Raw genomic sequence first — 16077 nt, 5'->3', positions numbered from 1 at the left:
CCAGAATGCCCTGCTCCGGCCCCGCTCGTTACTTCCAGTGCAGGCGCGTCATCCCTGCACAGCTTCTGGGCATGCCCAGAAGCTGTTTAGCAGGGAATGACGCGCCTGCACCGGAACTGACGAGCGGGGCCGGTGCAGGCGCATTGATTCCTGGGAGTGATGACGTTCAGCTCCCAGGAGTCAATGCAAGCAGGAAGTGACGGCGCGGGCCGCGGCCGCAGAGGGAGGAAGTGGAAGAAAGGTAAGTAGATTTTCTTCAATAACAAGGTAAGTAAACTAAAACCATTTCTTTTTCAGGTGATTGTCAGCAAGTGGATGTCCCAAAGGGGTTTTTGAGGCCGGAACTCCGCTTTAATGGCATCCTAGTCTTAGTCTTAGGGTTCAATAGTGAGTTGGCCCCCCCTTTGCAGCTATAACAGCTTCAAATCTTCTGGGAAGGCTGTCCACAAGGTTTAGGAGTGTGTCTATGGGAATGTTTTACCATTCTTCCTGAAGCACATTTATGAGGCCAGGCACTGATGTGGACAAGAAGGCCTGGTTTAGTCTCCCCTCTTATTTATCTCAAAGATGTTCTATCGGGTTGAGGTCAAGGTTGAAGGATCACACTGGTTACCAAAATGTTCTCTCATGTTATCAATGTGTGCTGTATGTCACCAGAAAGAGCTGCATTTTATCTGAGGGTGCTGCGTATTCTCAGAACATGGAGGGTAGGTACAATTAATATCTCCTAAACCTACATGGTTTAGGAGATATTTGCCCTGCATGCAGCCGCTGACATAAGCGGCGCATGCGCTCTGAAGGTCCGGCGGACCTTCAGAGTTTCTTGCCGGGAACTTGCCGGAAAGTGAAACTCCTGCGCGCATGCGCGGGAGTGACATCATCGCAGCTCCGGCCACTCAGCATGTCAGCTCCCACAGCGGTGTCCTGGGGTCCGTGTCGGGGCTTAGTTTTAAGGTAAGTATTTCATAATGAGCTAGTATGCGATGCATACTAACTCATTATGCCTTTGTCTTGCAGGGTTTGTTTGTTTTTTTCAGTATACAACCGCTTTAAATTGTACTACTGATTGTAAATGTTATCAGAGAATGCTGCATTGTGCTACAGAATATACGCATTGCAAGATAGTGCTGCATTGTGATACAAGATCTACATGTTAGCAAAGAGTTCTGTTTTGTGCTACAGAATGTACATGAGAGAATGCTTTAATTGGTTAAGCCATGTAAGAGAGTGCTGCATTATACTCCAGAGTACACATTACCAGGGAATACGCCCCTGCAGACACTAATGTTTGTTTCCCTATTGTCCTGTTATAGCAGTGATATCTAGCAGTCTCATATAATATGTCTCCAGCCAATGACCTCCTGAAACATTTCCCCAATCTCCAACAACTCCTATAACATGTTCAAAGTCTCTTGACCAGTCTGGCACAGCATGTTTGCAATCTCTCACCACCTCTTCCATGTCTGCAGTCTCTGACCATCCCATGTCTGCAGTCTCTGACCGCCTCTTGTACCATGTCTGCAGTCTCTGACCATCCCATATCTGCAGTCTCTAACCACCTTATACCATGTCTGAAGTCTCTGACCATCCCATGTTTGCAATTTCTGACCATCTCTTGTACTATGTCTGCAATCTCTGACCATCTCTTGTACCATGGATGATAGAAATCAGCAAAGCTTCCCCATATTTCAGGTCTTCCCCTTAGATCTACAGCGACTGCATTTCCAAGTGCACTTGTAGCGCAAAGTGGATTTGTAAATCAACCCAAAAGTACTCAAGCTGGTGTTTTTACTCAGTCGCCAGGACAAAACAATTCCATCTTCTAATTCATCTTAATGGGCGGCTCTGTGCGGCAGTGGGTTCCACAAATGTGATTTTTAAAAAACAAATGCCTGCATAAATACCTTTTTTTTAATTTAATTTTAAATTTTTCTGTGTAGATTTAAACCTAGGAGGGCTTTTCCTGCTCCCGCTATGGCTGCGACAGCTACACTTGGGCCTATTTGTTTTTGTCACTGGCAACGTTTCAGTCCTTCATTGCTTTTAGTAAACTCTGTGTAATTAATGCCTGGTACACATGGACCAAATATTGGCCAGTATAGGCCGATTCTACAGAAACATCTGACATTCAGCCCATGTGTACACCACAATTAAATATATATTGTATCTGTTGCCATTGATCAGTCTTTCATACATGATGATATTTGATGAGAAGGTATCCCTCTACTTTTGTTTTTCTTTGTTGTAAACAATAAAGATATATCTGTCTCAAAATATATAGTGTAGCGCTAAGCGCCGGTTCACATAGGAGCGACGCTACTTTCAGGGGCGACCTCCGAGATCGCGGTGCGAGCAGCGCGCCGCGACCTCCGAGCGGCCGCCACGGACTTCATAACATTGAAGTCTATGGCGGTCGTCTCCTGGTCGCCCCAAAGAAGCTCCGGACCCTTTTTCTAGGTCGGAGCGACTTGTGTCGCTCCTATTAGAACGGGTCCGCAGCTTTCCTATGGGAGGCGACCTGCGGCGACCTGTGAGGCGACCAGGTCGCCTCACAGGTCGCCCTAGTGTGAACCGGGGCCCACTCACTCTCAACAAAGTAAATATATCAATAATTAATTAAATAAATACTCATCAATAGTAGGTGATAACAAACAAACATCTAACTAATATCCTATAAAAATGTATAATGTGCAGCAATTGAATTTAAGAATTTAAAGTTCTTAAATAATTGTAGCACCCTTGTCCTAAGCAGGGTTGCTAGTAAATTTAGTTGTGCTAGGTGGTAGCTAGCTTGGCTGATTTATATTATTGTGGTCATTGGATTTCCCTCCTAATCCTGGTCTGGCTGTATTTCTCCCTTCTGTCAGTGGGTGGCACTGTTACCTTTGTCATTAATGTGATGAATTACAGTGAGTCAGGTTATGAATATGTATGTTTCTCTCAGCCAATCACACTGGTAGCGGGGCATGCTGGGGGAGGCTATTTATTTTGAGGAAGTCAGGTGATCTGTCTCTTAACACACAGACCCCTGTCTGGGTGGGTGTGTGATAAATAGCTGCTGCTGGGTAGGACCGAAATCTGAAGCCTAGCCATGTGCTCGGGGCTCTGCAAGGGAGAGCCTGCACACTGCACTGCTTGGAAGAGTGAAGGAAAGGATGGAGACCTGAGATGAAGTACCAGAGGTGACTCTGCCATGTGTTAGAGAGCCTGAGAAAGCATCAAGATGGAATCATCCACAGAACTCTTAGACCTTCTGTGAGTTACATGCTGTTGTTATAGGAGACAGTTGAAGCTACAAAGTACAAATTACTATAGGAGACTGGACTCAAGGGAGAGTAGTTGCCTCCCAGGTCAGTCCAAGCTTAAAGGTTCTTTATCTATACTGTTGTCTGCCTATTCTTCATTTTGTCTAAGGAGTCTGCCATTTTTCACTAAGGATGTCCTGTGCCCTACCCATCTCTCCCATTTTTTTTTGTTCCTGTAGTCAGTGGTGTATTTTGGTTTTGTGCTGCCCTAGGCAAGACTTAAATTGGGCACCCCCCCCCCCTTCCTATGTAAATTTGCCCCCCTCCTTTCTTAACGGATGTGGCTCCCTCCAAAATTGAAGGACTACAAGTCCCAGCATGAACCCCTGAGATATCATGAGAGGGGGGGGTGGGTGAGGGAGAGAGAGAGGGGGGAGGGTAAGGGGGGATGAGAGAGAGAGAGAGAGAAGGGGGGTAAGAGAGAGAGAGCGAGAGGGGGGATGAGAGAGAGAGCGAGAGGGGGGATGAGAGAGCGAGAGGGGGGATGAGAGAGCGAGAGGGGGGATGAGAGAGTGAGAGGGGGGATGAGAGAGAGCGAGAGGGGGGATGAGAGAGAGAGAGCGAGAGGGGGGATGAGAGAGAGAGCGAGAGGGGGGATGAGAGAGTGAGAGGGGGGATGAGAGAGGGGGTGACAGAGAGAGGGGGGAAAAGAGCGAGAGAGAGAGAGGGGGGAATGAGAGAGGCCGCTCTAGCAACCAGTGGCCAATAGAGTCTCAGGTGGAGGGGGGGCAGTTTTTTTGCTGCCCCCCCTGCAAAGTGCCATCCTAGGCCTGGGCCTTGTTGGCCTAGGCCAAAATACAGCCCTGCCTGTAGTGAGAAATAAACTTCTCTCTGTTTAAGCATAAAAGTGACTGGCGCCCATCTTTCTATCGTGTTCACCACCCACCATGCCTAGGAATCTGCACCCTGAGGAGGAATGTCGGCTATCCCTGTCTCTGGGGGTCAACACCAGGCCTCTGGAGGTCGGGGGGGGGGGGTTGTGCTACATAAAAAAGTTCAATTTCATAACATAGGAACTATAAACAGTTAAAATAAAGTTCATGAAGAAGTTCTTCAACTACGTGCAGATCACCATCCAGTGCAAGCAAGAGTGAAATTCCATGCTGACGTAAGTAAAATAATAGCCTCTTACCAAACCACGTGGACCATGTATAATAAACAATGGTCAACAAAGCTTCAAAGTGTAAATGTGTGTTCACCATCCAGTACTAAACGCAAATGTATGGCCACTTCTTCATGCCAAATAAGAAGTCTAATTTTGACTGCTGGCCAGAAATCCTAATGCAGCATTCCTGGGTCAGCCTCCCTGCACAGTTTCAAACAGGAAAGCCTTACTTTGAGTCCACTCACATTTTTAAATGAAGCTGTGTACTGCTGTCATTATTGGTTGGATGAGCTGCGGTTTGGGGAGACTCCAGCTTACTTAACCACTTACTACCTGCCCGCCGTCAAATGACGGCGGAGCGGTGTGGCCATTATCCTGGGACGCCGTCATATGATGGCGCACCAGAACAGCCTCTCTCGCGCGCCCCCGGGGGCGAGCGGAGCGGCGATCATGACCGCGCCAGGTTGCTAGGACACAGCGCGATCCCGATCTCGGTAAAGAGTCAATGACATGACTCTTTACCCATGTGATCGGCTGTGTCTAATCACAGCCGGTCACATGTAAATGAGGAAGTGCCGTTATTCGGCTCTCCTCGGGTCACACTGTCAGCGTGTGAGGCGAGGAGAGCCGATCAGCGGCTCCTCCTCATAGGGGACACAGGGAAAAGAAATCAGGGCACTGATCACCAGTGCCCTGATTGTACAAACGTGAAATAAAGTGCCATAACTGCCCACCATCAGTGCCCACAGTGCCCGCCATCAGTGTCCACCATCAGTGCCCACAATCAATGCCCATAGTGCTGCCAGTCAGTGCACATCAGTGTCTGCTCATCTAGGCATTGATGGGCACTGACTGGCAGCACTATGGGCACTGAGTGTGGGCACTGATGTGGCTGCCCATCAGTGCCACCCGTCAGTGTCCATCAGTGCCACCTGTCAGTGTCTATCAGTGCTGCCTGTCAGTGCCCATCAGTGCCGCCTCTCAGTGCCCACTAGTGCCACATCTCAGGGCCACCTATCAGTGCTCATCAGTGCCGCCTATCAGTGCCACCTATCAGTGCTCATCAGTGCGGCATATTAGTACCTCCTCGTCAGTACCACCTCATCAGTGCCCATAAGTGCCACCTCATCAGTGCCCATAAGTGCCACCTCATCAGTGCCCATCAGTGCAGCTTATCAGTGCTGCCTCATCAGTGCACATCAGTGAAGGAGAAACATTTATTTATTTTCAAAATTTACTCACAGAAAATAGGAAAAACATTTTTTTCAAAATTTTCTGTCGTTTTTCTTTTTTTTGTAAGAAATAAAAAACCCAGAGGTGATTAAATACCACCAAAAGAAAGCTATATTTGTGTGAAAAAAATGATAAAAAATTCATATGGGTACAGTGTAGCATGACCGCGCAATTGTCATTCAAAGTGTGAGAGCGCTGAAAGCTGAAAATTGGCCTGGGCAGGAAGGGGGCTGAAAGTGCACTGTAGGCAAGTGGTTAAAGAGCTTATGACCATTTTACCTATAAGGCCGCTTTCACATTTGTGCAACTTGTCTTACGACTTGGGACAGCAAAGTCACATGACAAGTCGTACCCCATGATTTCCAGAGAGTACCATTCATATCTGTGCAACTGCAAATTGCAGTGACTTGCAGTAACTTGAGGTCCATCGACCTTTAAGATTACACAGGCATTGCTTTAAGTCGCGCAATTTCAGGTCGTACAAGTGTGAAAGGAGCCTATGGCTCCTTAACCACTTCCAGACTGCCCACTGCATATATACTGCGGCAGGGCGGCCTAGCTACGAAAAAACACGTATAGGTACGTGATTTTGTGCAGATGTTCTCAGGGGCATGCGCGCGCCGCTGGAGCGCCACTCCCGCTGTGATTAGACACAGTGGGAGCAAATCAGCCGGTCCGGCGGCCGCGATGGCCGCTATGTAAACAAGGCAGACGGCTGTTCTGTCACAGAGGAAGAGTGAGATCTTGTGTTTCAGCCAAGCTGAAACACAGATCTCTCTTTTTCTTTAGCACAGCCATCCCCCACACAGTTAGAAAGCACTCCCTAGGAGTACACTTAACTCCTTGATCACCTCTAGTGTTAACCCCTTCCCTGCCAGTGTCATTTATTTATACAGTAACAGTGCATTGTTTTTAGCACTGATCACTGTATTGGCATCGCTAGTCCCTTAAAATGTCACGGGGTGTCAGATTTGTCCACCGCAATGTCGCAGTCCCGCTAAAAATCGCTTATTGCCGCTATTACTAGTAAAAACAATAAAAAACTAAAAATGCTATCAGTCTATCCCATAGATTTTAGATGCTATAACTTTTGCACAAACCAATCAAAATACACTGTTACATGTGCAATTACAGACAATGCAGGACTTTTTATTAACAGTGGCATTCTCTTGGTACAGTGCAGAATCTTCTATTACAATGAAAACCTATTGCATTCTTTTCCTCATATGCATGTCTTTAGAGAGTTAATAGGAGGGCTAGGGGCTGACTGGCAACTTTCAGCCCATGGGGCAAGTACAAACCAGAGGCCCATGGTGCAGTGACTTGGCCCCCCTCCCACTCTCCCTCTTCCTGGCCTCCTCCTGACCCCCATTCCAGGCTGAAGCTCCGCTCCAGGTATTCTCCACTCACTGGCCGAATCCGGGTTTCCGATCTGGCCAGCAGGGGGCGGTTGGGGGGGAGCTGGGGCTGGAGAGTCTCCAGTGGGGCATGGAACCGGCCTCTTCTCAGACACAGTTTACACTATCCATGCTGGTGGAGGAGGTCTGCGCTCTGTCCTTGTCTTCAACCTGTACTCAGTAGGTCAGCAGCAGGGACTTTTCACTTCTTTTCTCCAGGAATCCTTTAGGCATGTTTTTGGCAGAAGCGGTGCAGCCTTTTTATGGGGCATCAGAGCGGCCCAGGGGGCAATTGCCCCCCTGGCCCAGTCCTCCCATAAGGAGGGCAGTAGGAATATAGTCCTTGATGCCTGTGTGGTGTAACTTCTCTCTGCTTTCTACATCACTAATCATATTCAGACTTCCAGGCCAGATTTGAGACTGGTTGGGGACTGTAAGAAACTGTTATGGTATCTTGCATACAATCTTCAGCATGTTTGAGTCAGCAAAAAGGGTGTTCCAGCATTACCAGCTGGTGTCCCACAAAAAACTCTGCATGCCCACAAAGGTCATGTGAGTCAGGTATTTCAAGCAACTTTATTGCACGTAGGTGGAAACAACTACCCCACCATTGTGGATTTAGAGCAGAACTAAAGGCAGGAATACTTATCTCTGTCCCAATGATTCAACGCCCTCAAGGAACATTACTGGTGCTGGCATAAGTTCACTCTGGCGCATGTGCAGGAATCCTTCTTCCCAGCACACTGCCACTGTGCTAGAAATGCAAAGTGAGCTAAGCATGTGCGGCTCAGTGTACATTCTGCAGAAGAGGGAGGGGATGTTTATTTTATTGCAGAAGAGATATTGCGTGTCTCTTCTGTGATAAAGAGCCTGTGTCTTTGTAATTTTTATTTGTACTACTATCACTAAAAACGATACCCGAAGCATGTACACAACAATATTAAATTATAAGGCATCTTTCACATAGATGGCTGAGCCCCTGCAACAAATTCCGGTGTCTTTCTCCCGCCTGGGAAGTCCAGATGCATACAGTCTTCTATGGACACAGCATTGCGTAGCTGTACTCCAGTATAAGCTGGTGCTCACAAATATAAAAGTAAGGATGTATGCCGAAAGTAGAACATTTTCTAACTTTTGCATGGTACGGTGTTGGAACGGTTCGGTACGGTTTGGTATGGTTTGCTTTTCCACTAAAGTAGTACTAAAGTTAAGTGGGTGGGATAACAACGATTCTCTGACCAATCAGTGGCTAGTAGTGACTGCATGCAAAGGATTGTGGGATATGGTACCGGCAGTGGCGTAGCGTGGGTTGTCAGCACCCGGGGCAAGGCAAGTAATTTGCGCCCCCTAAACCGCGGGATTTTAGCACTCGAGTCTCTTCCACTAGATTAGTTAAAGAAACCCTTACCCCCTAAGCACATGTATTGTTTGTTATGAAAATACTTATGTAATTAAAGTAAAATGCATCTAAATACAAGTTTGAATGACCAGCGTGCCCCCTTTCAATGCAGAGAGACCAGCGTGCCCCCTTTCAATGCAGAATGACCAGCGTGCCCCCTTTCAATGCAGAGAGACCAGCGTGCCCCCTTTCAATGCAGAGAGACCAGCCTGTCCCCTTTCAATGCAGAGTGACCAGCCTGTCCCTTTTCAATGCAGAATGACCAGCGTGCCCCCTTTCAATGCAGAATGACCAGCGTGCCCCCTTTCAATGCAGAATGACCAGCGTGCCCTCTTTCAATGCAGAGAGATCAGCCTGCCCCCTTTCAATGCAGAGAGACCAGCGTGCCCCCTTTCAATGCAGAGAGACGAGCGTGCCCCCATTCAATGCAGAGAGACCAGTGTGCCCCCTTTCAATGCAGAGTGACCAGCGTGCCCCCTTTCAATGCAGAATGACCAGCGTGCCCCCTTTCAGTGCAGAGAGACCAGCGTGCCCCCTTTCAATGCAGAGAGACCAGCGTGCCCCCTTTCAATGCAGAGAGACTTACCTGCAGCGGCGGCTTCTCCTCAGTTCCCCGCGTCTTCTCGAGTCCTCCCGCCTCCTCCTCGGCCAATGGCATGCGTTCACATTTTGTCCAATCAGGAAGCGGGTCTCGGACCCGCTTCCTGATTAGCCAGGAGGAGGATCCGTGTGAAAATAGTGAATTTTCATTGGCTATTGTCACACAATGGGTGGGCTCGGGGCGCACTGCTCTGCGCCCTGGGTCCACCCTTTTTTGAAGCCTATTGTAGCCTCTGGCTCTAATCAGGTGATTTAAAAAAAAAACCCACTCTGTGACAGCGCCAGGCTGCTGACCCACTCGCTGCTAAACTGACTGAGCAGTGAGGAGAGGCGGCATAGGCGGGGCTTGGCTTGCAACGCCACCCCACCCTACACCAATGGACAGGTGAGGCACAGTCCAGCCCCGCCCCGCCAGTTTCAGCCATAGGGCGGCCGCGCTGGACATCTCCCAGCCTAAAGATAGAGGCAGCCGCAGACAGTGTGTGAACTGTGTATGTCAGAGTCAGACAGACAGAGTGACACTGCGGATGCGCCCCCCCAGATGTTGCGCCCGGTGCGGTCGGCCCCCCCTGCACCCCCCACCCTACGCCACTGGGTACCGGTATGGTACCTCTTGGAACCACAATCGAGGTGGTACTGTTTTAGAGAGCCGTACCGTTCGGTTCCATTCAGTGGAAAAGCGCCGCCGTACCGTACCGAACCGTTCCTACACCATACCATGCGGTACCAGCAGTGGAAAAGCACAAAAGCGAGCCGAACTGTCCGGTTCCATGCAGTGGAAAAGCGCCATTAGTCTTTTGCATACATCCGTAACGCTGCACTTGTGTTTACGATAGCACTGATGTATACCTAAGTACATCTGCACACAGCCATTGGTGTCTGTAGGAGTCTGTACACAGCACCTGGGCTTCCCGTGTGGGGAAAAGACACAGCCATTTTCATCGCATGTGCTAAGGCACCCATGTTTAAGAGTCATAAAATACTCAAAAGATTCAAATACAAGCCCAATTCCAAAAAAGTTGGGACACTACAAATTGTGAATAAAAACAGAATGCAATGATGTGGAAGTTTCAAATTTCAATATTTTATTCAGAATACAACATATGTGACATATCAATGAGAAAATGTATAATTTTAAGGGAAAAATAAGTCGATTTTAAATTTCGTGGCATCAACACATCTCAAAAAAGTTGAGACAAGGCCATGTTTACCACTGTGTGGCACCCCCTCTTCTTTTTATAACAGTCTGCAAACATCTGGGGACTGAGGAGACAAGTTGCCCAAGTTTAGGAATAGGAATGTTGTCCCATTCTTGTCTAATATAGGCTACTAGTTGCTCAACTGTCTTAGGTCTTCTTTGTCACATCTTCCTCTTTATGATGCACCAAATGTTTTCTATGGGTGAAAGATCTGGACTGCAGGCTGGCCATTTCAGTACCCGGATCCTTCTTCTACGCAGCCATGATGTTGTAATTGATGCAGTATGTGGTCTGGCATTGTCATGTTGGAAAATGCAAGGTCTTCCCTGAAAGAGACGACGTCTGGATGGGAGCATATGTTGTTCTAGAACTTGGATATACCTTTCAGCATTGATGGTGCCTTTACAGATGTGTAAGCTGCCCATGCCACAGGCACTCATGCAACCCCATACCATCAGAGATGCAGGCTTCTGAACTGAGCGCTGATAACAACTTGGGTTGTCCTTGTCCTCTTTAGTCCGAATGACATGGCGTCCCAGTTTTCCAAAAAGAACTTCAAATTTTGATTAGTTTGACCACAGAACAGTTTTCCACTTTGCCACAGTCCATTTTAAATGAGCCTTGGCCCAGAGAAAACGCCTGCGCTTCTGGATCATGTTTAGATTTGGCTTCTTTTTTGGCCTATAGAGTTTTAGCCAGCAACGGCGAATGGCACGGTGGATTGTGTTCACTGACAATGTTTTCTGGAAGTATTCCTGAGCCCATGTTGTGATTTCCATTACAATAGCATTCCTGTATGTGATGCAGTGCCATCTAAGGGCCTGAAGATCACGGGCATCCAGTATAGTTTTCTGGCCTTGACCTTTACGCACAGAGATTGTTCCAGATTCTCTGAATCTTTGGATGATATTATGCACTGTAGATGATGATAACTTCAAACTCTTTGCAATTTTTCTTTCTGATATTGCTTCACTATTTTTCACCGCAGCATTGGGGGAATTGGTGATCCTCTGTCCATCTTGACTTCTGAGAGACACTACCACTCTGAGAGGCTCTTTTTATACCCAATCATGTTGCCAATTGACCTAATAAGTTGCAAATTGGTCCTCCAGTTGTTTCTTATATGTACATTTAACTTTTCCAGCCTCTTACTGCTACCTGTCCCAACTTTTTTGGAATGTGTAGCTCTCATGAAATCCAAAATAAGTCAATATTTGGCATGACATTTCAAAATGTCTCACTTTCAACATTTGATATGTTATCTATATTATATTGTGAATAAAATATTAGTTTATGAGATTTTTAAATTAGTCCATTCCTTTTTTACTCACAATTTGTACAGTGTCCCAACTTTTTTTGGAATGGGTTGTATATTGAAAACTTTAGTACGCAACTCTTTTTTGTATTAACGCATTACAGGACATCTAAGAAAAATTATACTTTCTAATTTTTAATACATACAGTGGCTTAATAGAAAGCAAAAGGAAGAGTGCCAGTGTTCAAAAAGGGGTACCCCATCCTAATGGTAATCTTGGAAAAAGACAAACAAATATTAATTGGACTTTCTCGGTACCCCATGCACAGAACACTGTTGGAGGTCATGTTCCCCAGTATACTACTCACATGTCTTCTGATAGTGTTTGGATTGTGTATGGGGACCCCCTCAGTCAAATAGGGTTGCATCTTTTTTAAGTCACCTTTTCAATTATTTTTTAAATAATGCTGTACTATAATATTCATGTTTTTATACATATTGGAGTTTTGTGTGCATGGAGTACCTACAAAGTCCAAATATTGCTTAAATGTATTTTTCCAAGATCCATACAGTACCTGCTGAGACTTCTTATTTGAAAATATACTGTATTTAAAGAATGTGCACATATTGTATGACTCAGACTCATTGAGACTCTTCCTTTTTACTCTTTTTATGAAAGGAAAAGAAAGTAAAAACAGAGGAGGGGTAAAACCAGGGGCTGGACTGGGGAGAGAGACAAGAGTCCTGCAGGGGAGTGCTGGTTTTACATTTTTGGAAGCCTTTAGGCAAAACCTATTTCCCCACTATCCAACATAAAAAATACAAAAATTTACAGAAATATCTGCGCGATCAGGTAATATAAAAAAATTGTACAAATTTGAAAGCAGCCAGCCTAAATTTGTTAATAGCAAATAAAAAAACATGTAAAAGTCTATATGCAGTGGTAAAAATGGTTAATGCCAGGCCACACACTCCATTCTCTTTACCAGAAGAAAAAACAAAGCAGACAACAACCGGGGTCCAAAATGCACTATGTTCCAACAGCAGATCTACGGCTGTATGCTGAGAGAATTGAGACTAAAAAAACTTCCACTGGAACCGCAGCAGCAAAGAGTCTATTTTGGTGATATCGTATATGTGAGTCTATCTACTGGAGTCCTGTGTGAGGATTGTAGCAACTTTTTTCAGTCTCATTGCTCTCAACATACAGCCGTTCATCTGCTGTTGGAACTTAGTGCCTTTTGGATCCCAGTTTTTGCCTGCTTTTTTTCCTCTTCTGGTAAGGAGATTGGAGTGTCACAGTGGTGTGGTGTGTTTCCTACTCATACTGAACCTGGTGCGGGGTTCCATCTTCATTCCCCTTTTTATTCCAATTTCAATCCGAACTGCCATAAACCTTTTTTAGTGCTGCATATAGACTTTTACAACATAAAAAAAAGCTCCCATATCAGATACCTCGGTATCCAACTGTCTAAGGACCCCTCCCAGCTTTTCATCCTAAATTTGGCACCCCCTGATCTTTACATGTGGAATGATCAGGTGGTAAACAGGTAGTTTTTTTTTTGGATGGGGAAGATGCAACATAATTAAACAAAATATTCTTCCCTGCATATTATATCTTTTCCAGATGAACCTAATACATATACCCAAGCCCTTCTTTCACTCAATCCATTTAGTCTTAAACTAGTTCATATGGCCAGGCAAACCAGCCTGAATAAAACACTTCATTCTCCGCAGACCGCAGTTGCATATGGGGTGACATTAATGACATAAGACTATACAAGCTCACCTAACACTTAACTAGGGTAACTGATTGGTGCAGACATGGGACAATGAAGCAATAAATATCAATTTGAGGGGGCTCCTATACCAACCTCCCTCTTACATATACACGGGACTATTGCTGCAAATTGAAACTTTGCCAAATTAGCATTTGAGTCATATTGGATCTCACCGCCCCGTCCACACTATGGCCAATACTAAGAAATCCTAACTTGCCACTTGGGTTTCAGGAAAACTCCTACCTACCACTTAGACAAAATACCAAACACAGTGTCGTGCACCTTATTAGAACTCCTCCTGGATAACAATAGACCAAATGCAACAGGACACAGTTTTTTTCCACTTTAGGCCATCTACAGATCCTCCAAGATGATAATTTCCTCAAATCTCCACCAGTAGCCAACCTCTTCAAGCATTCTCTTCCCTCGCACAGTTTAAATGGGAATGTAAGGAATCTGGCTCATTGAGGCATTCTCTTATGCATAGTTACAAACTACTGCTTGAGGAAACATCCTAGACCCTGTTACATTTTCTAGTCCTCTGGGAAACAGACCTTCAGATCATATGTAAATCAAAAATAATCAGCGCAAGCCCACATTAAACAGAAAAAAAGAATCAATCAAAATTCTTGTGCACAAGGCTGCAAACAATCAGTGCCAAACACAAAAACACCTGTGAAAACGTAAAGAAAATAATATTGCTGTGCCAAGTCTTTCATTGGAGATAAATAAATAAATAAATATGTTTGGTGTACACGTCATCACGTCGATTGCCGGAGACCACAGGCAGCGTTTGATGCTATGATAAGTCCGCACTGCTGAAGTGCTTTGAAATGGACTATCAGGAGGCGGTGATGGGAAGGCAAACCAGACTGCAGTGATTATGCCAGAGTGTGTATTGACTCTCAGGAGTCTGTTCCTAAGGTGAGCTGCTAATCTGTCACTAGTCACTAGGAGCACCTGGAGTGAAGCATGCAGCACTTTTAATCACGTTTGTGGATGAAGATTTTTTGATTTTCTTTCAGTCACTATTTTCACTGAGGATTGGGACTATTAATATTATTGATTTTATAATCACGGCTCAGAAATTGATTTATCACTTTAGTATCACAGTTGATGGACTGATTTAGAGTTATTGTGATAACAATTTGTACACCAAACATATTTATTTATTTATTTATCTCCAGTGAAAGACTTGGCGCAGCAATATTATTTTCTTTAGACCTTCAGATCGCTCTCTCATAAGAGACACATACCAAAATTCTAACCTTCTCATACAACTCATCTTTCTGCAGTAGATATCAGAAATTGGGCTATAAGATAGTTACCCAATGGTATCGCACACCAACTGTATTGCATAAGATGTTCTCATCTGTACCGGAGACCTGCTGGAGATGTAGTCACACATCTGGAGATGTACTCTAAATCTTCTGGTCCTATCCAGACCTCCAGAATTTTTTGGACTCTATACCATTGTACAGAAATTCACTGCGTCACAACACAGCCTCTTTATAATTATGTAAAAAGTCAGTGAATAGATATTTGATTAACACAGCCAGATCATGGATTCCCACTCAAGTGAAGTCCACTACCCCTCCAATGATACAATGTGTGAAGGACATCAGACATATAGGGGGTCTCTCTAGGTCCCTACAAGGTACTGAAACTTAATTCTGTAATAGCCAGTACTACTGGATAGCACACTCTTTGACAATGGACTTAAACAACTCCTTTTGGCCTGAAATAGCCACATTTCTGATGCCCAACCTACCTCAGACACAGACAGCTTTCATTCCCCTACAAACCTGATAATCTTACTATCTATACCCACACCTATTCTGCCATACTTGTTCCTCTTCCCCAACCTCCTATTCTAGCCCCCACATCCTCTCACTATATTCCATTATCTTTCCACAATTTCTATGTAGGAGGGGTTGTTTGGGGCAGGAAATAAGGAAAGGAGCCCAACCTAGAGTTAGGCTTTACCTTAGCCCTCCCCAGCAGCACACATTTTCTTGTCGCTCCCCTGGCACTCCATTCATCTACTGGGAGCAAAGGAGAGCCATGTGTGGGTTACACGTTGCCGTGGTCATGGCTGACGTAGTTGTAGCAAGGGAAAGGTAAGTAAAACTGATGGGAAGAGGTGATGAAAGCAAATCTGTTTCTTTGCCCTGAATGATCAAGTCATGGTGTTACTTTATACAGTAAAAACAAAAAAAGCAGTGTTCTTAGACTTCTTTGGAAGTTAAAACAAATACAGGATGAATAAAGATGGCATAGATCCTTTGTGGCCAGCATAAAGTATATTGCCTATGTCTTGTAATCAAATTAATTACAAAGAATATTTGAGAAATAATTGTATTTTCCTTTGTTTTCTTTCTGTTGACCTCAGGAAGAAAGACACATGATGTATGCCACGGAGCGCAGGAGCGATCTGCTCTCTCGCTTACATCTCACAGCAGAGAATTCAGATGTTCTCCAGATGGTATCCAGAAAGACTGCCATGCATAAACAGCCTGTCAGCCCTAATGAACACAGACTGGTGAGCACTCCTTTTTTTCCAGCATAAAAACAAAGTGTCTCTTCCAATAAGCTCTGCGAATAGAACTGCGCTGCAGTTTTTATAATTGCCATATAATATCCACGCATCAACCTTGGAGTGGTCCTCTTCTGCCAGTTTTTTAAACAAGCAATGGATTGTTAAGGCCCAGGCTGACCTGATTTAAAGGGAACTGAAGCCTTTTTAACTAGTCTAACTATTCATATGAGGGAAATCAAATTATAATAAACCTGTGAATTGCCA

At 45.2% G+C, this 16077-nt stretch overlaps 1 protein-coding gene across 1 annotated transcript in view; it reads left to right on the top strand.

The window, feature by feature from the left end:
- The window catches only part of DNAH14 (dynein axonemal heavy chain 14), a gene marked incomplete at its 3' end in the record, with an annotated part of 442814 nt that overhangs the window by 11137 nt on the left and 415600 nt on the right, over positions 1 to 16077 (top strand). Inside the window, exon 2 of the mRNA XM_082252323.1 lies at positions 15667 to 15816. Within this exon, the coding sequence (XP_082108449.1) occupies positions 15667 to 15816 (150 nt within the window). The remainder of the gene's footprint in view (positions 1 to 15666; positions 15817 to 16077) is intronic.

This window comes from Pelophylax lessonae (genome assembly GCF_965119305.1).
Source record: "Pelophylax lessonae genome assembly, chromosome: 3".
Classification (NCBI taxonomy): Eukaryota; Metazoa; Chordata; class Amphibia; order Anura; family Ranidae; genus Pelophylax; species Pelophylax lessonae.
The sequence above is the reverse complement of the archived record's forward strand: the minus strand, read 5'-3'. Positions and strand labels throughout refer to the sequence as shown.